General features: G+C 41.2%; 1 protein-coding gene across 9 annotated transcripts in view; it reads left to right on the top strand.

Annotated features, from left to right (window-relative positions):
- SLC4A5 (solute carrier family 4 member 5) overlaps window positions 1-25,986 on the top strand; it is an 802,545-nt gene that overhangs the window by 579,664 nt on the left and 196,895 nt on the right. For all 9 annotated transcript variants that reach the window (XM_069617635.1, XM_069617636.1, XM_069617640.1 and 6 more), the window contains 2 exons: window positions 6,335-6,468; window positions 12,519-12,790. In XM_069617635.1, coding sequence (XP_069473736.1) covers window positions 6,335-6,468; window positions 12,519-12,790 — 406 coding nt within the window. The remainder of the gene's footprint in view (window positions 1-6,334; window positions 6,469-12,518; window positions 12,791-25,986) is intronic.

Raw genomic sequence — 25,986 nt, forward strand, 5'->3', positions numbered from 1 at the left:
CAAGGAGCAGCCCCCAAGGAAGCAATGAACAACGACGTGCGGATCTTCGTCAAGCAATATCAATTCCAAATAATTCAAGATCACTTTCCATTGAGGCGCAAAAAAGTGTCAAACGACACGCTGCTACATCTCAGCGCTAGCCATCAGCTATCCCTGTTGAATGCAAACGGGAATTCTTATCCTGGAATACCCGCAGATTCATCCATCTATTCAACTCTTGCGACCTGGATTTGGCCAATGTATTTGTTATCTGTCTCCAAGAGACATGGCTAACCGATCCTCCGATTAGAGACGGTTTTGTCTCTTTATTAAACCTGGCCATCAAAAATCCGATGGGACGCCCATCATCCGGGCTCCTGATGCTGATTAAAATCAATTCTTGGTGGAGTCTCTTGGACTCATTTAATCCGAATCCATTTGTATAAGGAGCACTACTAAAAACTGCTGAAACAAGAACTTCTGCGAGAAATCACTTACTAGTCCTAAATGGATATTGGAATCCAAGTAAAATAAGCACAAAGACCTTCATAGATGTGGTTACAACAATCATCGATGAGACACTCTTGATTCACAAAAACTTGACAATAATATGTGCTGGTGATTTGAACTGCTCCTGGTTCAGCTACGATCCCAGCGCTGGAAATTACAAACTTTTGCCAGTTGACGATCTTTCGATAAGGAGTCATCATTGGAGTCTCTCTCTCGGAAACCGCAATTGTATGATGGTTAATGGACATGTCCCAGGTGATCAACCACCATGACCAACTTGGTCAAATCAAAAGGCACAATCAATAATTGACTATTTCTGGGTCTCATGCAATTTACTAGAGGAGGATATAACCCTGACAATAACTGAGATGCCATCTAGCGATCACAATCTTCTGCGTCTATCTTGTATCGTAGAGTGGCAATCAGACTGTAGCCTATTTAAACCCTCTATCTCTGTCAACGCGGGAGGAAATCGCCTGCGGATTGATGGACTAACGATCGAGAAAATAGGCCAAAAATTTCACCAGGACACAGCTCTGTCCGTGAACTACACTCCTCTATTATATGACTTTGTCACTTCTAAACCCCATCTTTTGAAATCGGGCACTAAGTACAAACATATATTCTCAGCGACACTGTCAAAAGAAAAAAAGGCCATGAGACGCGATATCCGTGCGATAAAAAAATCTAGTTCCACGACCAGCGACAACAACTCGATTCAAACAAAAATTTGTCAGCGGCATCGAATATATCGTAATTGGCTAAAGTCGCAGAAAGTAATCATCGAACAAGAACGAGCTGAGGAACTAATGAAGGAACTGATCACTAAGAATTCCCGTGAAATCTGGGCAATCCTGAATACAGGCAACGTCTGACACTCTTCCATGATGTCAAATGTAATTGATGCCGGAAAATGGGAGCAACACTTCTCAAACCTCTTCGGTAATCCATCCCTGGAACAATCAACCGTCCCTGACCTTGGTCTAACTTCATGGGATTTGAGTATCACCAAGGAGGACATTGAGTTAGCAATACGAGCCTTAAAAAGATCACATGCTACTGGTCCTGACTTAATATCCAACATTATGCTCAAGGAAAATGTCGAACAGTGGTCAACGTTTATTGAAATGCTGTTCTTGCGATTGTCTGCATCAATGTCGATTCCAGATTCCTGGCGTGAAGCGATTATTGTGCCAATATACAAAAAGGGCAATCGGGCTGATCCTGCCAACTATCGCCCGATTGCCCTGTCGGACACAATAGGAAAAATCTTCGCTTCATTTCTATGCCAAAAACTTGCAAATTGGTAGTGTCCAACCACATCTTCGACATCAGACAAACTGGCTTTACCAAAGGTGTGGGTGTGGAAGTAAATCTCCTATTACTGAACATACTAAAGCTGGAAACTCTAAAGTCCAAGACCCATCTCTACCTGGCTTTCATCGATCTGAAAGGTGCCTTTGACAGCATTAATCGAGTCAAATTATGGCAAAAATTGAATAACTGGAATTGTCCTCGCAACATAATCGATCCCATAAAAGCCCTTCATTCTCAAACCGGCATCCCCATCAGGCTGAATGATCATGGCGCTCTAACTACCCAAATAACCACAACTAAAGGAGTAAAACAAGGGTGTCCGCTAGCAGCCGACCTTTTTAAACTGTTTATTTGTGATCTACCAGAGTTCAGAAAAAATCTAAGATGCTTTCCTCCCAAAATCCATCAAAACGAAATCGGCTGCATAATCTACGCCGACGATCTGGTGCTCTTAGACCGTACCCAAATTGGCCTTCAGCGGCAGTTAACGAACTTACAAGACTATTTAAACATCAACAACGTGACCCTGAACACTGACAAGACAAAGGTCGTTATAATTGGCGAACGGGATTCCAAAAAACGGAAAGCTTTCTCGTGGAGAGTTGATGGGAAAGCCCTCGGGATCGCCAACTCTATTCGCTATCTGGGAATCACCTTCAACAAGTCCCTACATGAACACCATTGGAAACTTGACATAGAAAACAGAATGATACGATTCACCATCCAAGCGCAGCTGCTGAACAGAAATTACGGTAAATTCACTCTCACCCCAGTTCTAACCTTCTACGCCCTAAAGGTTGTTCCAGCAATTACCTTTGGATCAGAAGCCGCATGGAATATTGACATTTTATTTTGGCAGAAAATGGAAGGCCTTTTTTGGCGGCGAGTTCTTGGCCTACCGTCATACATTTCGATGGTTCAAATAAGATACAAACTATCCTTGAACCCGCTTCACACTTGTGTTTTGTGGAAATCACTAATGGCTCTGCGCAAGATGTGCCTAACTCCAGTGACTCCAGCTTTCCAAATCTTTTGCACACAACCAAGCCAGACCTCATCGAAGCTACTAGATGAGTGGAAAGAGATGATGATCTCAATTCTAACTGCTGCCGATATGAACCTAAAAGATTTAATTATGCGCCCCCAAGTATCAAAAAAGAAATTTGAACTCTGGTGCTGGATCCAGAACACTGATCGTCGCAATCATATGCCGACTACTTTAGACTCCGGACCTGGCGCCCACAAACTAAACCTGCCAAGCATGTATCTGACAAACTGTCCCTCTCGTCATCACAGGGCCCAATTTTTGAGACTCCGCTTAAATGCGCTCAAAACAAAAGAAATGCTGTGGCGTCGACATATCAATGAAGGAAGAGATAATATGTGTTGCTTCTGTAATGGTGATACAGAAACAACTGAACATCTGTTAACAAAGTGTGAGCGGCTCACTGCACAGCGAACTCTGCATCTAAGCGGATTCATGCCTGCAGCAGAAGGAAATCGAGACTGGTGGATTTATGCCAGTGCTGGACACTGCATTAAATTGAGCTGTGCTGTAGTAAATTTCTTAGATGCACTACGACTTGATGAACTGTGATTATCTAGCGATTTATATATCTATTTAGGCGCATAACACGCTTTTTTTCTACGAACATGGTTTTTTTTAAATCAAATTTTGACGTGCAACAACCTGTAACAAAATCTCGAGAACTCAATGTTTACATTGAGTCCTTCAGGCTGAAGTTAATTAAAAAATATATATATATATATATAAAATGCACAGAGTTTATAGGGGATTTTGACAATTAAAGGAATTAAGCCCTTCACAAAAACATGCTTTTAAACAGGCAAATTTTGCAATTTCTTCATGGAAAAAGCACATTTAAACTGAGTATTTTACATCAGAGTTTCCTTTGCAGAATACACATCTATCCAGCACCATTTCTGTCCTTGAGTGCTGGAATTTATATGCAATCTGGAAATAAATATTCAGCCTTTGCTTGGAGTTTTCTCTGCACAGCTGAAAATGATATGGATTGTTTTTGCCACTTTTAGCTGCATTTTTCTCGTGTAACTGAAAACAAACTGTTGCTGGACTGGTTTTTCATGAAATACATGTCTTAGCTGCTGTCAGTCAGTGAGGCCCGGTTTTCTCTGAGCCACCTGGAGAATCTCTGATTTCAGTACACTTTTAATTTCAATGGTTCGCTTGGAAAATGACTGAATGTAGCGCCGAAACAGCACTTTGAAGGTTGCAATTGGTTACATTTTTAAAAAGCATTTTCGGTTGTCAGCCCACTTCTGTGGCCTTGCTTCATGTTACATGTAATAGCACCCAATGGCATTCTTCTGCAGTGAGTTCTGTTTTTTACCCCATATTTGACTGTGTGTGGCAGGGGTGTGCAGCCTTTTGTGATGGTGAGCCATGAGCAGTTTTCCAAATTGTTGCGCACACAGGGGTTAGCGCATCCATTTTCGGCTGTTTCTTGCAGTGGGGCGCATCAGCATGGATAAAAATATCCCACAGTATGTCCTGTACATGGACAGCATGCACTGTCATCTGACCACACAGGGAATGTCATGGGGTAAAGTCATCTTCTAGATGACATGCCACAGAATTAAATAGGTCTACACGTTTAACAGAGTTAGGGGAACAATAGGGGCTTTGCATCAACCTACACCAGGCAGGACCACTAGATAGCTCCTCACATGGCAATTGGTCAATTGCACATTTTCTTGCCTACCCATAAATTTTGTGCACAGGAAATTTCGAGCATGACAACTTTAATTGCATGGTATATTTACTCATCACTTTCTGCAGAGTGTTTAGCTTGCACATGTTGGCTTCCTAACAAATCCAGACCCAGCAAGGTCCAAGACCGAAGCCGCCTTCTCCTCCCATGGACATAGGACCAGTGATGCGCGCATTGCTCCATAAGAACTCCAGCCCAGCAAGGTCCAGGACCAAAGCCGCCTTCTCCTCCCAGGGACATAGGACCACTGATGGGCTCACTGATACCTGCTGTGGCATTAGACCTCCAGCATTGTTCAGCCAAAAGTGTCTGGGCGTACTATTTCGTTCACGCCATCATTTGCTGTCTAGTGTGTGCTGGGGGAGTTAGTGCCAGCTGCAAGCATGTCCCAAAACCTGCACCGGATCTAAATCCCTTTTTTGGAGGCCGTAGTGGATATGAAATTGCTGAAGAGAGACGGTGCCACTATAGCTGCACCATCAGCCGGTATCCTAAGCTCCAGATCTGAACACTGTATTTTTCTTTGCCACCTATTAGCCCCTGCAGTAGAATCTGCAGACATGTTGCCTTGATGGCTACAGGAAGAGGCATATTGGCAATGGATAGGATTTCCCAAGATGGCTGCCGTCATGGTTGGTATTTTAGCATATCAACAGTAGCCCCTGCATGCAATATTCCTTTACGGGCTTTACGGGCTTACCTCATCTCCACACATGCTCTATCACGTCACTGGTTTTCCCTACGGTTACTACATGCCGCAACAGTAGTAGCTGCATGTCGTCTTCTTTTGCAAAGATGCCACCTACACGGACTACATCTTTATACGCTCCTTCACCTTTATCTAGCTGGTGATCTCCTCACAGCACGTGCTGAAGTTTAGAAATAAAATAAAGAAAATCTTTTGTTGTCAAAATTGCATTTCTTTTTGAGAGATTGTGTGGGAAAAGGGTGAGTTATTCCATAGGTGTGGTTCAAATCACCAATAAATCACCAATACATGTTGGTTGACTAGGCTTCTACCATTACCGTTCCACAGAATGGTACAATGCATTGGCCCCGCACTGCAACTCTTTCATTTGCACAAATAATGAGATATAGTCACCTGCGGCTAAACAATGTTATCCCTGGTCACAAAGGCTATCTGAATGCATGCATCATAGATGAGCATATTTAGATCCTCTATCCTTCCCTCAGCCAAGCACATTCCCCAACCCCTGTATTGAACAGGTGCAGGTGGTTGTGCAATGCAACAGAGGCTCATTTATGACCCTTCCCTGCATTTATTTTCAGTGTAAGAGTAGAGGGATGATTAGCTGCTGTCCCAAATCCATGCCTATCCCTCAAACAGGGGTAGCAATTTGTGTTTCTTTCTTTAGATCTTCAAAAGAACAGGTCCTTTAAAAGTCCTTTGCGGTGAAATGTTTTCCCAGCACCAATGAGTATGCTGGGATACTGTCATACCTTAAAGTAGTGGCAGGGACTGGCAGTGCCTCATGTGTGCTGGTGCCAGCTCCCAGGGAATGAACAGGCCACCTTTGTGAATACGTTAACCTGCACACTTCTAAACATCAGCATCTAAAACACACACACATCATCTGCGATTTTTGTATGCCCGATTGTTTAAAAATCGATTAAATTGGGAATAACTGACGGAGGCAAGGCATTTTCTTTTTTTCACCTTCACATTCCTATGGCTATTTTATAGTAACTAAAACTGGTTATGAGTTTGCTAACAACAGTGCTACTTTTAAATCTATGTTGCTGTTTTATTGAAGGGAGTGATGGAGAGCTTTCTGGGGACCGCCATGGCAGGCGCCGTGTTCTGTCTCTTTGCTGGACAGCCTCTCATTATCCTGAGCAGCACAGGACCCATTTTGGTATTTGAAAAACTGCTTTTTGATTTCAGCAAGTAAGTGCTACTCTTTTATTGGAAGGTTGTACTGAAACTGTAGATTTTTAACATGCTTTTCTTCAAGGGATGCAGCAAGTGTATACACTATTGCTAGCGCAGTTTCATTGGCATGCGAGTTAATGAGCCAACATTTTGTAGTCTAGTCTGTATGGTGCATGCAAGTCAAAATGTAATGTAAATATGAATCGTTTAATTCAATAATAATTATTATTTGGTGGCTGTTTTCCGTTTTGTCCTTTGTGGGAGGCAATGCCCCGGCACCTTTCCACTCACACCCTTCTCTTTTTCTTCCTGGCCTTCCTTAATGCTTTTTACACTCATTAACCTTTTAAGCCTGTCACATTATTTCATTATGCGTTTTAGGCCACCGTTATTGAGGACGATGTCATTGTGAAAAGAGATTTTCAGAATGTGTTCTAACAGGATATTTCTGTAATGAAGACCTTTCTCTTCTGCCATCTGCCTGGGTCCTACCCTTTAGTGTGAGTGCAATACAGGGCAGGCCTACAGCAGAGGAGCAAGCCCATCCCTGCGTCTTCTTGAATTCTACATTTTAATGCAAGAAATCTTTTGTAGCGTTGAGGGTCTGGATTTCAGTTTATTTCTAATCTATTCCAAATGGGACATCTATAGAAACTGTGGCATAGTGTGCGGTGAAGTGAAGCGATGCTAATTCCTCTTAACTAGAAGCACACTTTTGTATTCATTTAAAGCAGTGTTCTCTTCAAACAAGTGATAGGGTGCGGGGGAGAGAAATAACCCTGACACTAGGTTGTGTTACCAATTAGACAAACAAACGGTCACATGTAATTATAGCTAATGAAATAAGAACGAATGAAAAATAACAAATACAAAATAACTAATTCCAAAATAACACATTTCTTTATCATTGTTTTGTGGGGTTCCCCCCAAAGCCCTCACTTTTTTTTATAATACTTTTCCCCCAGCCCCAAAACCACTATTCCCTCTCAAACCCCCATTTTTAGTTTTTTTCAAAATGAGTTATTTTGGTATTAGTTGTTTTGTATTCGATATATATAATCACTGCATACCAAACAAACAGGTGTCCACAAACTTGTGGAACACTCCTGTCCCCTGCACACCTAATTATCTTGTGATCCAATCAACATTTAGAACCATCTAAGTAGTTATTTATAGTAACCAGATTTATCCTCCAGGAAATTATTTGACTCAATAGTTTTTATATCAACAATCTCGATTGTTTATGTAAAACATTTTTTGCAAAAACAATATATTGGGCACAATATATTTTTAACAGGATCATGATCAAGATTCTTACATCAGCAATCCATGAATCATATGCTCTACGCATTTTGGGAATTCTTTTCCCTTCCTCATCAGCAATTGTTTTGCAACTTTCATGCCTCAAAATGCACACTGATCTATAAAACTAAGAAAATTAAGAGGAAACTTATTGAGTGAAACAATCTATGCGAGACCTTTCTTAACTCGTACATCATAAATCACTATCTGTCATGATCGTTTTCTATAATATTCACCTGGTGTCAGCCCAAGCTGTGTATTGTATTCTGAAACGCTGAGGCCTTAAGTCATGTTCCATAGGTCCAGCAGTGCCTGATAATTTAAAACAAAAATGTAACAAATGTTCAATCCTAATATTGCCTTAAATGAATTACCAATTGACTATTCTGTTCTCTCCTCACCTTAAATGGAGGGTATCCAGTCTGAAAGCTGTGTCTGGAGCTTCTTTGTGGAAAAGTGTCTGCCTCAAAAATGTTCACCCAAAAGGGTAATTCAATCTAGATGAGGATAACAGATAACATGGTATCTGTTAGGTCTGAATTAAGGGTATACATCTCGTCTAAAGCACAAACATTAATGCTTTATATAAGTTGTTTAATACATGTCTTACCCTAATGGGCAAAAACTGCATTCGATATAATTCTTAGATATATTGTGGATTTCCCAAAAGATTTTTCCAAAGATTTTTTACAAAATCCGGTCACTCGTGTGGTCCTGTGGATAAAGGCACACTTTTAGTGCTTAATGTGGCTCCTAAGTTCATAAAACACACAAGGTATCAAAAAAGTTAAAATACACTTGGGTTCCAACAATCTGATATGTCTCACCTGCCCCGTGACACTAGATGCATGCACTTCCTGCTCAAAACCAATTTCGGGCCATTTCCAAAATGGTAGTTATTTATCCTATTATGTCGTCCCATGGATCCCTTTTACATTTTGTTAAGTGAGACCAGCACCCCCCTCACCCTATGTAGAGTGTGGGGGAGATACTGAGTATCCCCGTTCTCATTTTAAATGTAACAGGCATGTTACAAGGACAAACATACCTTTAATGGCTGGTGGCAGTGAATCAGTGAAACCCATGTGTGCTCAATTTACCAAAATGGCCCCTGTCTTGTTATTTTACCATTTTATTATTTCCTGTCCTTTCTTGTCCCTTACCCTGACATCCAGGGCAGGAAATATCATTGTGTGGTTTTTGTCTTCGGCGAGAGTCCTGTGGACTCCCCGCCCAGGCTCCAGAGTGTCTGTGAAGGCAGGAAGCGAGGGAGGAGTCTGAAACTCTGCAGCCCTTTGACTTCCAGCCTGAGTGTGAGATTCCAGTTGGCAGCTGAAGAGGTAGGCGATCACTGGAACCAAAACCAAAGAGAAAGATGAAGAATTTGCAGCTAAAACGATTTCCAGCAAACGGAGAGCCTGCTGTGTAACCAGAGCCTGATGTAGCCCTTCCTTCCAATCGACCTGGGGACTCCGAAAACGACGACTCTGACCCAGAAACTGGTGGAACCCACTAGACTCAAGAAGGCCTGCATTTTGAGCCATCCCATGCCGTGCTGTGATCTTGCAGGCTGCAATACCCCAATACCCTGCTGGATCTCCAGAGGCACGATTCCAGTCCAAAAAGTCCCCTGACCAGAGTGCTGGACCTTGCAAACAACAAGAATCTAAACGGCAATGTTCTGTCTTCTTCTGTGCTCCTGAAAAAAGTCCCACATCCACAGAGACACATCCAGCCATAACGAAAACCTTGCCTAGAGCCTTCCCTGTGTTCCTTGCTGCACAAGTCCTTCCAGTGTCCTGTCTTCTGCCTTCTTGATGAAGGAATTCAATGACCAGGTTTTTGGCTGCAGATCCTGAAGTTCTTCTGCTGCAAAATCTTCTTCTGTGCTGAGGTACTGTGCTGGTTTGAGTCTTTACTTATCTTAAGTCTCTTCTGATTCCTGTGTAGTTTTGGGGTGTTTTCTGTGATTGGGAGGCGTCTCGTCCAGTTCACCCAGGCCCACTTCTGGAATCCTCCTAGGGTGTCTTGATAGACCCTCAACTAACTCTAAAGTAAAGTACTTACTTGTTCTAACAGTCTTTCCTAGGAACTCTGACTTTTGCTACTTAAGAACCTATCCTGACCGGCCTGTTGGATACTAGACCCTAGTGACTCCCCTTCTTTCACTGAGAACGCTCATGCTCCAAGAATAAGGAAAATACTTCTAAGGATTGGGCCTTTTGTCCAGAAAAGAGAATGGGCCTCATTACGACCCAGGCGTTAAGGGTTAACGCCGTCGTTAACCCTTAACGCCTGATTCCAATTTTAACGGCTGCTTTTAGCAGCCGTTAAAATCCATGGCGCTAACCCGCCATGATGCTAATTACGCCACCGTAATTTACGGTGGCGTAATTAGCGCCTTCCCCACTCCCATTATGCCCTATGGGGCAAAAATGGGAATGGGGAAGGGAACATGGGAAATGGGGATTTACCGCCCCACTCACCTTGGAATGGGGCGGTAAATCCGCCATCCACCATGGTGTAAACATAGTTTACACCATGGTGGTAAAGTTGGCGTAATTACCGCCTGGGTCGTAATGACCCCCAATAAGTGTTTAAAAGTGACTTACTTGCACATTAAGTTGGTTGGTAACTGTAACTGTGAGAGTGTACAGTTTCAAAAGTTATTACTTACCTTAGAAATGTTTTGCCATTCTGAAAAGTATATATAAAATCTTTCTTTCCTTAGAAACTGGTTCCCCATTCTAACAGAAAGTAGGTGTAAGGTTATATTACTCACCTGTGAGTAGTTGGTTGTGCCTCTTCCCAAACGTAATGCTGTTGGTTTCACTGCACTACTCCTGTTAGGGTAAACACATGAGTGTCCCCAACTGGGTCTTACTTCCCCTGACTTGCTGTTAGCCTGTCCAGAATGCGTCTGCATTAGGTTTTACCTACCTGGAATAACTTTGAGTCATTCATAAAGTGTAACACTCGGTTTTGCTTTCCCTGGTCTGTTTTAGACAGACACAAAAACAGTCTTAGGTTTATACCTTCCTTTAAGTTGCTGATAGCTCCTGTAAAAAGTGTATGGGTTTTACTTACCCTGAGTGTAACTGTGTTATCCTAAAATAAGTTAAAGTTATTGCTTCCCTTAGTCTGCAAACTGAAAAGCAACTGTAATTGAATATTACACCCCAAACTCCCCTAGAATAACTGTGTTGTCCTATAACTCTGATTCAGGATTTATTTATTTATAAATGCAAAATAAATAAATAAACCATGAATCAGAGTTATAGGTTTTGACTGTTCCTAGAATAAGTGTTCCACTATTCACAAAAAGTATATTGTCCAGTTGGTTTATTTTGTGATTTCTTGCTGAGCATCACGGTACACCTGCTAGGGTCTACTACCCTTACATTACTGAAAGTAATCTAAAAAGTAACTATTGGTTGGACTTCCCTAGAACTCCTGTTGGGTGTTCCAAATTAGGTAATATGCTTTGGTAGGTGTACCTTCCAGCACAGTTTTGTGTTTTTATAATTGTGGTTATATATAATGTGATAGTACTTATTTCCCCCAACATTTATCTGGACCTACTTGTATTTTTAAAAAACATTTATTTGTACAATACATAGTGTTTCAGTGTTTCTTTGGACCATGTGTATTATAATTTCATTTCTACTGAATCTACAGCCCTCTCTCTCCACTAAAATAAGCCTGGCTGCTCTGTCTACACTACCCTGAACTCAGGTGGTACAGCCTTATACTTAGAGTGGAGTCTTGTACTGCCTCAGTTGAATGGATTTACTAAGCCCTTAGTTGGGATTCAGAAAAACTATCTTACCACATGGCCTCATGGGAAGGTGCTCCCCCATGGAAGCAGTGACAATACCCTGGGATTAGTCACAGCCATAAGAGAGCAGTAGCATGGAATGCAATGTGTCCAGCCTCACATCAAGCCGGTGTGTGATGGCCAGATATAGAATCTAGCTGTAGCGGGCGTTTTTTTGCAGCTCTAAACCCCACCCTTGGTCTATCCGACACCCATCCATCTCCCCACTTGATGCTATGCCACTCTACATACACTGAAGCGATATTAGTCTGCTAAAACAGTGAGGAAGCATTATTAGGGCCATTTCTTTAACTTACCGCTGGTGTACTGAGGACACAGGGCTCTTAGATCAATGCAGCTTTCCACATGTGGTGCAGTGCACCATTGAGCCCACAGCCAGGGGACATGACTGTATATGATTCATATGGAAAGTCACACTATCAGAACACTCACATTGGAGAAATACCTTTACCTCTTATGATATAGTGTCCTAAAGGTTGCCAGGTAAAATGTCTGCTGTCCAGAATCCACAGGTTCAAAGAGGGCCTGATAATAGCAGTAGATGCCAAGAAATAGCCTTGCCATGCTCCTAATGGGTCACATGTCCACCTACATGCCCTTTGTCCTGGTGATGTGCCGCCTTGCGACCACAGGAGAAACATCCCTTCACTGCGCATGATTACTGTATACTTGTATGGATAGTAGCCTGCCTATTCGATTCGTGACTTGTACATTGTCTGATGCAACCGTAGTCAATACTAATTTTATTTGTTTTCATGGAACACAACTCTCGAGTATTTATTATTAACTGTACAATTAGTATTACTTGAATACTACAAGACTTACAAGATTGAAAGATGTTGTGATAACAGCTATAAAGCAAGTTTGGCCACCATCACAATGTGACCATTAGAATTGATGTTACTTTTCTCTGCACTCATTGCAGAGGGAACGCTATTGACTACATGGAGTTCCGCCTCTGGATCGGCCTCCATTCGGCTCTACAGTGCCTTCTTCTGGTGGCCACCGACGCGAGCTTTATCATAAAGTACATAACACGCTTCACTGAGGAGGGCTTCTCGACTTTGATCAGCTTCATATTCATCTACGACGCTATCAAGAAGATGATCGGGGCCTTCAAGTACTACCCCATTAACTCAGACTTCAAGCCAGACTATGTGACCATGTATAAGTGTGAATGTGTTGCTCCGGATTCAGGTGAGTGCCCTCCTTATTTCTTTCACAAAGCACACCCATTACGCTTGGTATAGAATCTCTCAAAATCTCTCGAAATTTAAAATAGAAGATTGAAATGAAGGATATTGCATTGTTTTCACCAAATCAATATCAGAATACAGCATTATTGTCACAATATAATTACTCATATTTTTCTATGCTAATGGTGTGTTCCGGAGAAATGTACTGTGATTAGGAGGAGGGTATGAGGGGGTGGGGGACAAAACAGTGTGAGCCGATAATGGACGGGCAGGGTGAATTGGGCAGGAAGGACATCGAAATAAATAGGTGACAGGAAAGATTTTCAAAAAGACCAGAAAACAAGCAAACGCAAAAGAAGGTGATAATGTATGGGTGGGACAAAGAGGACAGAGGTTAAAAATAAAAAGAAAGACGAAGAAAAATGCCCCCATTCACCCTTCTATATAAACAGTATCACCAATGCTTTTGCAGTGTAAGATCACATTGATTGTTCGATCAACATTTCCCCTCAAATAAGATGTCGAGTGGAGTTGGTGAATCCATCTGTTCTATTCTTGCAATTAGAGTTGAAGAGGAACAAATGAGTACAATTAAAAGTTGAAATATTCTAATTTCAACTTGTTTCAAATCAAAGCTAAAATGTGTAAAACTGGCTTAACGAAAAATATTGGGGCCTCATTACGAGTATGACGGTGCGGTAAAACATGGCAGCAACGTGGCAGTAATTCCACTACCACCGCATTGCCGCAATGCCATACAATTTGGTGGTTTGGTGGTGAGGTGGAGGATTTGCCTCCAGCAAAAACCTCTAGGAAAATCTGTCACTGCACTGCCAAAAATCGACAAATTCGGCAGAATTGCCTGAAATCCCTATTGAGTCCTATGGGCTCCAAAAAACCTACAACCACTCGTAATCCCTCAGTAAATCCGTGGCGCTAACAGTAATTCTGTTTCGTGGTGTTCCGGCAAATTTACAGCCACAATGCAACCAAACTCATAGTGAGATCCATTGTGTTAAATTGAAATTGAACACATTGAGTCATTAAAAAATAAATACGTAATCAGATGGTAAACAATTCTTATTGGCTGTAGAAAGTCCACAAATCAAGCTACAATTTCCCGGATTCAGTTTAGCATGACAGTCAGGGTCAGATTACGAAGGTAGAGTTAAAACTGTGCGATGGCTTTTTAAAAGCTGTTTATAATGAAAAAACACATAACGAAGACAGGAAAAGGCTCCTATATATGCTTATGACAATTGTGTAAGGGCACGCTTAGGCTAGAAAATTATCATATGGAAGTTGTCTAGAGGATCCATATGGTGATTCATGTAGACATGTGGAGAGCATGGTATGTTATCTAGACCCTGGCACTAGATCTGGCCTCAATCAGTGGTGAACGCAAGCAACAAAGGTTTGCCTTAGATAGAGATTGTTCTTGGTCATTTTAGTGCCCGGCAAGGGACAATGAGATTGTAACATGCAATATCGTTGTCCCTCGCTGGTGCGTTACCCGACCAGGAATCCCTCTTCCACAACATTCGTTCCTTCCCTGGTGGCGGGCGTGGCAGCCACTCAGCCAATGAGGAGGTTGGGAATGGGGTAATCCCCGCTCCGAGCCACCACACAGCTGGAGGCTGCCATCTTCCCCTGGTGGGGACCGAGGTAAGTTGTTCCCCTGCCTCATCATCCAATCCAAATAATTCCCTCCCCGCCCTCCCAACCCCACTTACCTTCTTTTTTCTGTCCAGTTTGGGAGCGGACACGCTGGGAACACTTCTGTTCCCAGTGCGTCCGCTCCCAATCCATGACAGGCCGTCATGGAAAGGAAGAAGGGACTTCTCGCCTTTCCATGGCAGCTATTTTTTTTTTTTACATTTTTCCCTATTTCTATAGAATGATGGTCAAAGAGACACTGGAATGTTTGGGCAAAATTGAAATGAGAAGGAACTTAGGTAGGTAAGAAAATGCTTATTGGCCACAGTACCAATCTACGATGACCACCAGAAGTGACAAGCATGAACTAAATATTAAAAAGGACTTACTGTTCTTCCATGTGGCAAACAGAGTTGCCTATAAAGGGTCCACACAGGGAAGAGAAGGTTGCTTGCAATGTGTTCCTGAGGATATTCTTTCGGTCACTGCGATTCAGGCCCTGTTAGCACTAGGGTTCACTTGTGCATACTTTTTCCTTCCCATAATCCCTTTGTCCTTTTGCCCCCTTTTCTCTGTGCTATCCCCATCTCCTGCTCTGACTTGACTTTGCTACTGGAGCCTTTCCCCAGGATTTCCATAGCAATTTTCTGCTTCGTGAAATTACTGCTTGTGGTCAAAATGCATATATTTACCAGCATTATACACATCAAAGCTTTATGCAGATAAATTCATTCATGAAAGCAAAACATCAATATCTCAAACATTACCATAAGAGTAAACAAATAAAACTGCAAAATTACAATAAATTATATAAAGATTAATACAATCTACAAACAATAAGTTGATAATGCTGACTTTGTCATAAAATGATCCCTTTTGTACCATGCAGCATTTAGCAAGTTTGCGAAAGACAAAATTACATCATGGCAAGTCAAAACATTAAAACTATAACAGCATCCCGAGCATCCCGAGCACTGTAGATGTGCTTACAGCCAACATGGGGTATCTGATATTCAGTCCTGACATGTTTGTACAACGGGCAATAGAACAAAACATGGTTCAGGGATTCCACTTTTGATTTGCAATACATACAGAAAGCAGACCTATATAGACCTATATATGTTCCATTTTGCCCCTGTATCTCCTAAGGTAAGCAAACCCATCCTAAACTTTGTAAATAAAGCTCTTCTTCTCGGACATATTAGCAAGTGCAGGTCATATTCACTGCCCCAGGACACTTAAGCACATAAATATCTACTAGGCATATGCCCCAGGGCAGGACCTGACAGAAAATGGGATAAAATCCACTCTCAAATCCCTGTTTAATCTTTATTCAATTGGTTTATTAAAACCTTATACAAAGAATATGGAATAAGTAAAGAGGAGAATTAGAAATTCCATAAATTGCAATCATACGCATTAATTCCATAACATTACAATTGTTAAATCTATAATAATTCATACTTTGGAATTGTGCTTATAACATGTAATTAGTCCCATCAAATAGTAACCATTTTAGACATTCTTAAGAAATTCACTGCGTCTATAGTAAAGGCTGTATTTCTCCTGCTAAATACTCGTTCCCAGAATTCATGAGTGGTTAGCCAGTTTCCCTCAGACAAATCTTATGTATATTTCCTGTCTCAAGGTTTGTATGGCTGGACATTTTATAATATGGTGAAGGGTCTCGATTTTGTCTTTGATAGCACAAAATCCACAAGAATTATCATCCACAGTCTTCCTAATATATTCATTTTCACTAGTCGAAATAAAATGTAATCTAAAACTTAGGAAGATGTTCATATATGTATATATATATGTAGTTTGGTAGAATGCCATTTTTTTTGTTTTATTGTGCTATATCCTTATATAGACTATATTGACCACTTATATCACAAGTATTGCACCAATGCCATCCTACAGCTTGATCTTGGCTGCAACTGGGTTTACAATAATATCCTCTTTTAATATCCAAAATTTTAAAACACTTCTCTTTAAAAATGTTTATAATATCTGGGTTTTCATCTGGCACCATAGATCATAATATAGGGTATTTCTAGAGGAAGTTCGAATGATTCTAAAAATAATAGCACCCTCCATAAATATGTCACATAGAAAGAAAGAAGGCCTAATTCATATTTTAAGATTGGGATTGGCACACAATTAGGCATTGATAGTGCCTTACTCCAAATTTTCCCTTCCAAACGTTCAAAGTTGATATCCTCTGAGAATGTGCAAACCTCCAAACGGTACATGAGATCTGATATCACCTTTGCACGATAAAATATAATCAATGGATTTAGGCAGAATCGACAATGTTTCTTATTATAATAAGTTTCATCTGGGCTCCAAATTGCTACTTTCATATGAAGTCTTAATAGTGTAACGGTCTTGCAAGCTTTATTATCTATTAACAGTCTCAGATATAGTATTTAATTCACAATACCCAGTCGCCCTTCCCCTAATTTCCAACCAAATGTGGGCCCCTTTTATGCCATGGAAAGTATATTATGATAGTTTGGTTGAATTAAATTTCAATCCATTATCATCTGTGTATTTTGGAATGCATTAATACGTTGTTGCAAACCCACCTCTGTGTGATCTTTGAGGATTATATCATCCATATAGGTAAACCAACAAATTATATGCCCATCTATTCAAGGTTATATACATGCTGCCTTGTTTAGAAATCCTTATGTCAGAGACCTACACATTAAACAGACAAGGGGTGCAGACACATCCCTGTTTCAACCCCTTATCAGTTGTTATCTCTTTAGACAGAGTACCTTTGACATCCAGTTTATTCCTAAGGTTGGTATTGTCTTGCTGATGAATGAGAATGTTTCAGAGACTATCAGGGAGCTGGTAGTTTTTCCATTTCTTCCATACCCGAGCCTTACTAAGCATATCAAAGACCTGTGTGAGATCTATACTGGCAATATGCAGGGATGGACTATCCTTGTAATATGCCTTGTATATCAAAGTATTCAGGATGAAACCATTAAGGGATGTACTCAGTTCTTTCCTAAAACCTGTTTGATATTTTGATAGTCTACCGGTTGCCTTTAACCATTCTTTGAATGCTATTAGGATCAATTACAATTTTACCAATGAACTAGAACTGAAGTAGATATAATTTGCATTTTCACTATACATGTGCAGGATCCACTAAGTCGAAATCATGGGCTCCCAGTGGCATTGATCTAAACAACTATCAGTATGTTGTGTTAGAAATTTTTAAATTGCGAAAAATTGCATGATCTGCTGCAGGTGGGAAATTATGGGCTCTGTCTTACACTTTATACAGTTTAAGGAAATAGCTTGTAAACATGGTGTTCAGATATCAAACACAAATGCATTGGAATCACTGTATTTTGTTGTTTGGTGTCATTTTTCTTACTTTTATGATGGATGACATATGCATTTGTAATTTGTAATTGAATGTACAAATGTTATGTTTTGTTTTTTATCTTTTTTATATTATAAAAATATAATCACCTAATCACCCTTTTCTGTGATATACTTTATTTTAATATGGGAGGTATCCTACAACATTTCTACAATGTCAGTACTAACACATTATATTCTCCCCGTCTAAACATGCATGTGTCCCTAAAGAATACCTTTGTTTACTTTTATCTAAATCCCACCTCTATTACCCAGTTAACTTTAAACTAACTTTATGCCTCAGATAATTTTACAGCCACTATGGGAATTCGAAAGAAGGTCACGCTTTGAGGAAACCCAGCAGCCCGTTTGTCACACTTTATTCACGTGTGGCTTATACTCCACATTTGTTCCATCACTCCCATCCCATAACATTTCCTGGTTCCCCATTTGTATTTTTACACATTGATTTTCCCTCTCTTCTTTATTCATTGTGTATTTCTTCCATCCGAATCATCTTGGTTTGGACTTCATAAATCGTCTGTCCGGTCGTATTTGTCCTCTTTTTAGGCATGCTTTGCAGCAAGTTCCTGGGACTTTCACTGCATAGGCCGCTTAGACCAATCAACGATATGGGAGTTTTCACAGGAGTTTGTCCACTGTCAAAACTGCACAGCAGACACATTTGTGTATGGGCATCTGGTTAGGTCCCTTGACCCTTCTCTCTGCTCATAGGTTCGAGTGCCGCCAATTCTCCGGGTATATATAGGGTTCTCTTTCTCCCCGCCTGTAATATAAAACTGAATGAGTTTCCTTTGAAAAATAAGTGTCTCCATCGTCAAAATTTTTCCTTTCAACCCAACCCTTTAAAACCCATTTATGTGTTATCTTTAAACATTCCATTCCTTCTACTCCTCAAACTATCCAGAAGAGACCACATCACTCCAGCCCTAAAAACACTACACTGGCTCCCAGTAAAACATTGCATCACCTTCAAAACAATGTGCATAACGCACAGGGCAATCAGCGGACAAGGAGCAGAATTCCTACAAAAGAAAATAACAGTCTACAAACCAACGAGACACCTCCAATCAAGCAACGAAATCTGCCTGGAACTCAAACCATACCTTAATAAAAAACGTGGCGGCACCTCCTTCTATCACTTAGCCGCAAAAACCTAGAACAACATCCCAAAAGAAATAAGAAACACTGAAGATCACCTAAAATTCAGGAAATTGCTAAAAACCTGGCTCTTCAACACCACAGACTAAATCTGGAAACCGAAACCGGAAAAAGGACAACTAATCCGTAAAGGACACGGACATCCCCGACCCGAGAGGGTAGCTCCCACGGCACCTGGACGGTGACACCGGATAGACTGGAACACAGGCAGCACGCACAAAGACTGAGCCAATTCCCCCAGACAATCCCACCAACACTTTAGCAGTCCCTTAGTTACCGCCAGGTACCACAGTGGTCTGGAATTGTCGAGATATTGGCAATCACCACTCTACCTGAGAGGTTGACGTTGACAGGTGCACTGGCCACAGGAGTATGGAGGGAGGATAAGGGGAGCTATGAGAGAGCATGTTAGAGGTGGGGGCCAGGGGAGTAAGGAACCTTGTATGCCAGTCGGGCCCAGATCCGGACAGAGCCGCACCAGGGGAGACTGTGCAAGCCGAGCACCTGAATTCAGGATAGAGATGCAAACTAACCAACCCTACTAACAATTTCCCTTTCTGCATACACCTCTCAAACTCCAAACCAAACACTATCAAAATCTACAGACACAACAAACCGCACAAACTTCACTACATTGCAACAACAAAACAAAAACACACATAGTCTTGCACAACATTACACAATGACTACCGGCTGCAAACACCCCAGGCCCAGCCAACGGACCCACCGGGCTGAGGCCGCCAACAGCACATCACTGCTCTCTTGCACTTTTCCTGCCTCCTCCCACTAACTCAACCTCCCCTCCTCTTTCAGAGCCACCAGAGCGCCAGGGGACCACTCCCGTGGTGATAGTGCGTGGTACAAATGTCCTTTAACATTAACATTAACATATATACATCCAGTAATGTAATTGGACGATAATTTGTTGAATAACGACAATCTCCCTTTTTGAAGATCGGAATGATACAAGATGTTTTCCAAGAAGTAGGGATTGTTTTACCTTTTTATTATAGTTCCAAAGGACATAAGCAAAAGGGTTGCCCATATCTTCGGGGTCCTTTAAAACCCAATCACTCAATCCATTTTGGACCAGGGCCCTCGAATTAAAAGATTTTTTTTATCAGCCCAATGATCACATCATGGTAAAAAAAAATATTTTACGGCTCATCATTGTTGTAATCTGCTTTCGCTTCACCAATACCAGTGTACACATTGTTTAAGTGATTAACCCAACTCTCCTTGGATATGGGGTTAGTCTGGGCTTTTCTTTTTGAAATCCGTCCCTGTTCTGTATGTATGACCAACGTTTTATGCTATTGTTTATGAGGATAGTTTCCACCATGTGTTCGCCTTTCTTCTGTGCAAGTAGTTACCTATTTGTTTTCAACCAATTTTTATATTTTTGTTTCAGAAGTCTAATTTTCTCAGCCTTTTCCAATAATTTGGTATTTAATTGCTTTATCTGTCACTCTCAACAAGTAGAATTATCTTCCGGGTCTGTATGGTATCATCAAATATATGAACTCTTGGTCTCTGATTATGGGCCCTCACGAGGAGTACACATATTTCATTTTGAATGAAAGTGGAGAAATAATTAGCGCTCGTCACCTCCATCTTTGCATTAAATGTCAAGTTATTATAAAACAGGTTTGGTCTATCGTTGAAAACAGCAATCAGTTTGTGTCTCCAAGATATTTGATTTTTTTCTATAATTTACCTCTATTTCTTTTAAGCCATTAGGTTGATGTGTAGCATTTCTCAAACAAAGTTTGAGGATTAGCATATGATGTTCATGTAATTAGTTTCCATAACTTAGAAATACAGTTATAAAAAAAAGAGTGTTGTGATGAAAATGTAATCTATCCTTGAGTGCCAATTACCATTTTGCCAAGTGGGTTTACTTAGGATATCTCCCTGGACATGTCCATTTAACATATGGAGTGCCCATTCATTAAACATATTATTCCATATGTTGCCATGCTGTTTTTTAATGCTATGGTGTAGATGCTCCTTTCTAAGAGTATTATGCTCTTCATCTGGTAAAACTAACATGTTGAATTCAGGTCACCTGCAAAAATGATGTCACCATCCGGTATCTTATATTAAATGTTTTCTATTAAGTCCCTGAATTCGGATATTATAACATTAATCTTGCAAGGGTTCTAGTAAACATGTATCATTAAGAGATCTTGCACTTGTATCCCATCTGCCAATGGCACGCATATTGTCAAGAGTCCCTTAAAGGTGTCCTTCACTAATTTACAATTCGCAAAAGTTTTATTTATGATACCAATTATTAGCCCTCCAGAGATGGAGGCCTGCCTCTTAATTATGGAGGCTTTTTGTTGATATAATTTATAGCCATCCCACATTATTGAGTTCGCCATGCTTGTCTCCTGAAGGAATATCATTTTGTGTGAGCTGATCTCTGCGCAGAGCGAAGCGTCATAAAGCAGTTTACTGTAACCCCTCACATTCCAAGATAAACAAGTTACAAAATCGTGTGTCTTAATGACAATTTCTGCTCCCTATTTTCAGTTAATTTTCTTTAGAGAGCGCATCTGGCAAACACGTCCAGTCGTCTCTAGTGTAGACCCGAGTTATCCCCTGATCCATTAATACCACTCAACGGTTAGCTACTGAGCCATTTGTACATAATATTTTAAGGCCTAAACCGAAGCTCGGCTTGTTTCTCTCCTCTTTTGTAGGACAACTCTGGGTAAGGATTTTAGGACCACCTTCATTACACAGTTTCAAATCATGTCCCAGTGTTCTCAGTGCTTCTGTGTCTTCAAGGAGCATGGCATAGACTGCGCTCGAGGGTATTTTAATAGAAACAATGTCAGTTATATTTGAGTCAAAGAAATCCACTAAGTCAATATCTTTAGTTGTAATTAGCCTCAGTCGGGTTACTTCGCTAAAAAGGGCTAGAATGTTCAAGCAATTCATAGTAACAGAGCAAGCAGTTCCAAATATGGATGCCAGAATCAAAAAGGATGTTTATCTGTAGTCTACTTTTTTTTACTTCGGCGGGCAACATATGGTGGTTTGTATGGTTCACTTCTCTGTAGAATCGGCCTCACAGTGATAACAGCGGCTGCTGCCAGGGAAGAAAGTGGGTCTCTTATTTCAGTATTCGTCTGTGTGGTCTCTGCAACAGTACTTTCCTTTTTCAGGTGGCCTAACTTGCATAGTTTGCAGAGCTTGATCAGGGGAGTTATTCTTGACTGTAGTTAGATGGTCTTCCTCCACCTTTTCCTCAGTTCCACTTCCTTGGGGAACCCCTTCTTTGTGGCACTCAACCGTGTTTACAACCTCTTGATTTACAGTTGTGAATATGATGTGTGACTGTTTAGCTATTTTTTTCTAATGGGAGGGATTATAGTCGAGTTCTCCATTCCATCGACAGCTGCTTCTTCAGTTTAGTGCTTTTTCTTATTTACACATTTCCTTTGGCGATTTTTGGGTTTCTGTGTGGGTTCCTCATTGGTGCCCATTCGTTTTCTTAGCTTTACCTCTTTTTTTTGCTCAGCTTTATATTTAGAGCAATTGTATTTTCTGCTTCCCCAATAAAACTCTCATGGTTCACGTTAGTCACATACTTAGGACTCTGAGTGGTTAAGCTCTTGTGCGAGTCTGTCAGCAATACTTATGACACTGTTTGAATCTTCCGAGGTGACTCGACTCGGGTCAGTGGGCGCTATCAGTTACATTTGTTTTCCAGTTATAGAGTTCCAAGTTAAGGCCATACATTTAATTTTACTTAGAAACAAGGAGTGCGAGCTCACTTCGTCCCTAATAGTATCGTAGAGATTTACAAATGACCTCAAAATGACATTTAACGTGGATATTGGTGGCGAAGTGAGTTATTTTGATAATTGGCGTCCCTCAAGGTATGGTGTAATTTCGGGCTATCCTCATTTGACCCAGATCAGCCAGCGTTGTCGGAGGCATCCGATACAAACTCTGTAAGCTTGGATGGAGTGGCAGAACTAGATACTAGTTCATCCAAGTTTTTTCTCTCAGATGAAGATTTAGGAGTAGTAATGATCGAGTCATCATCTGTATTACACTGCAAGGACTCCCTGGGTGCCTCCATTCCATCCAGTTCATCTAATTCCAGCATACTGAGGTCATTTAAACTGTTAGACTCCTGAAAATTGGGACTTATAGTCAACATGGATCTTTTCTCACTGTTAGTCCCAGATAAAGGGGAAAAGCCTGTAATTCTCTTTCCTGAAAAGCGTGTCTTGACATATTCACTTACATTTTTCTTACTGTCATTCCCCCAATTTGTTTCCTTTGATTGGCCAGTATTAGGGACTGGTTCTACCACCCTCATTTTACCAGTATGCCCCTTCTTTAGAGTGCAATTCACTCGAATCACAGGAGGAACTAATTAGGTGTGATAAACTGTGCCATCCTGCTCTACTTGAATGGTAGAGTCAGGTTTACTGTGAAAGTTGTAATTTCTCCCATGACAGCTTTGTGCAGCAATATTAATGTTATCTGTCGGCAATGTCAAGTCAAAGGCTCCCTTGCCCCCGAACTGCTGCAACTACTGGCAACTGCAGTACTCTGCAGCACTGCGCTACGCTCCTCTCTGCACTGGCTTTTAAACGTGCTGGGGTACGCCTGTCACACTCAGAGTCTTCCTCCTAAAAACAGAGCAACTCAAAAAGGATCCTGCTGTCAACCACAGAACTCTGCAGTGCTCTGCTCCGTTCAGGGTTTCTAAACATGCTGAGGTAAATGTGTCACACTCAGAGTCTTCCTCCTGAAACTAGAGCAACTCGAAAAGGATCCTGCTGCCAACCACAGAACTCTGCAGTGCTCTGCTCCATGCAGGGTTTTTAAACATGCTGAGGTAAATGTGTCAACTCAGAGACTTCCTCCTGAAATCAGAGACACTCAAAAACTTCGAAATCCGGGCAGGTGGGGCCCACAGCTCGCACTTTTCCATAGAAGAACAGCCACTCCGGCACTAATATTGGGTTGTTGTGCAACCAAAAGAACACCTGCTGATTGCAAGTGGCATTCCTTACCCCTTCCCCCCCCCCCACTCATTTATGATGCAGTGAGCTAAGGAGCCACTTACAAAGGTAAGAGGTTTCAGTTAAGATTATCTGTTCAGGTCAAAACATATATTTGCACATTGTGAGAGGTATGTTTTGGACTGTGTGTGTGCATCTATGTGTCTGTGTGCGTATATGTGGGTAGGATCCGTGTTTAGCAGTGGGAAGAGGGTGGAGGGTGGGGAAATGATGGGCTTGGGGGGGTTAACCCCCCCTGATTAACGAGAGGATGAGCAGGAGAGGGTGGAGGTGGGGAAGCAGGGTTTTATATTTGTGTTCGGTCTTTATAATGCAGAAATATGACATAGAACCAATAATATTAGTACTGCCACAAGCGTTTTTGCTACTACTATGACACATATAACCAATATTATTAGCACTTACCTACTGGTGCTGCAACACATACACCTATTAGTGGTACAACGTCTGGTACTCACTGTGCTAGTAATGCTAATACTATTACACATAGTTGTACTAGTATCACTACTGCTGTATGTCATATATTATGTCATATATTCTGTTAGTAGTACACCTTCTAGTAATGCTACTAATGGTACTACAATGGATATTACTAATTCTGCTAGTAGCACTACCCTAAATACCACTAGCCATAGTAGTTTAACACTACTATCTATCTATATCCGGTCACTGACAGCACCATGGGGACCCATCTGTATTGATCGGAGTTAATAGTAGAAGTTACTTTCCACTGTTGTTTTGTGCACTGGTACCACGTGTGTTGTGGTTATCCACTGATGTGATATCCACTTGTGGACCACAGTGCTGTATCTTAGTGAAGTGTAACCATGATGTAATTGAACTTGCGGGGAGCGATGGGTGGAGGGAGGTTGGTTGGCATGGGTGATGGAGAGATTACTCTTGGGCCTCACTGTAGGTGGGGGTGTTGGGATCGTATGGGGAGTAGGAGGAGTTTTACCAATTGACCAGATTCGTGTGAGCTTCCCTACGAAGGGCTACCACCTTCACTTTAAACAAATGTGATGGTTTACTGTGAATGAAATACATGTCTCCACTACTTGTATGTGTGACACAAAGTCACTTTGCAGTTTATGGCCTGTATCTTGAATAATGGCCATAGGAGTGATGATTCAATGCCAAACACCCGACCTGATTGTCTGTGATGTTGCTCAGCATTGGTCAGCTGGTTGACTAAAGATGGAATAACATCTTAGTTGATTAATATCTGTTTGTGAGATTTGTGTGAAGCCTTTCATACGCAGCTGGGAGTCCTCATGTGTAAACCAAGCGTATGACCTTTTCTGAGTCTGATGCATTTAACACCAAATGTGTTGTGAAGTAGTTGTGCATGGGTGCTACTGGGCGGGCCCTTAAACTATAGAGGGACAGCTGTTAAAACCGGTATCCAGTGATATCGCTGGAAATAAACATTGTGGAGGGAAAGATATGTTTTTGTAAGCCACTATCCAACACTTTCCTGAAATATTCTAGGACTGGAGTGTGTTTATATAATTGCACCCAGTCCGAAAATATGTTGGGAAGGGTGTTTAGTGGGTTAAAAAAAATATCGTTTAATCCTTTACGAGCAATGGGATCACATGTAACCTTAAATTCGTGACAAACACAGTTTCCTGCACTTAATGGATTATGTTGTGGACTCTAGAGTGTATACAATTGTGACAGGTAATTCCTTCTTCATGTTCAGAAAATGTGTTGCTCATTGTTGATGTAATATGACATTTGAATGATCATTTTTGGCAATGGAAACTGATTTGTATTATATCTGTTTTTGCTGCACACATCCGTTTGGCTGTTTTCAACTTCAAGTGAGTATTTCTTTACGTACATTTGTGTTGGCGTTGTCCTTTGCATGTGTAAAGTGGGTCACACCGTGTTCGCCCTTATGCATACCCACTCA

This window comes from Ambystoma mexicanum, chromosome 10 (genome assembly GCF_040938575.1).
Source record: "Ambystoma mexicanum isolate Mex_15411 chromosome 10, UKY_AmexF1_1, whole genome shotgun sequence".
Classification (NCBI taxonomy): Eukaryota; Metazoa; Chordata; class Amphibia; order Caudata; family Ambystomatidae; genus Ambystoma; species Ambystoma mexicanum.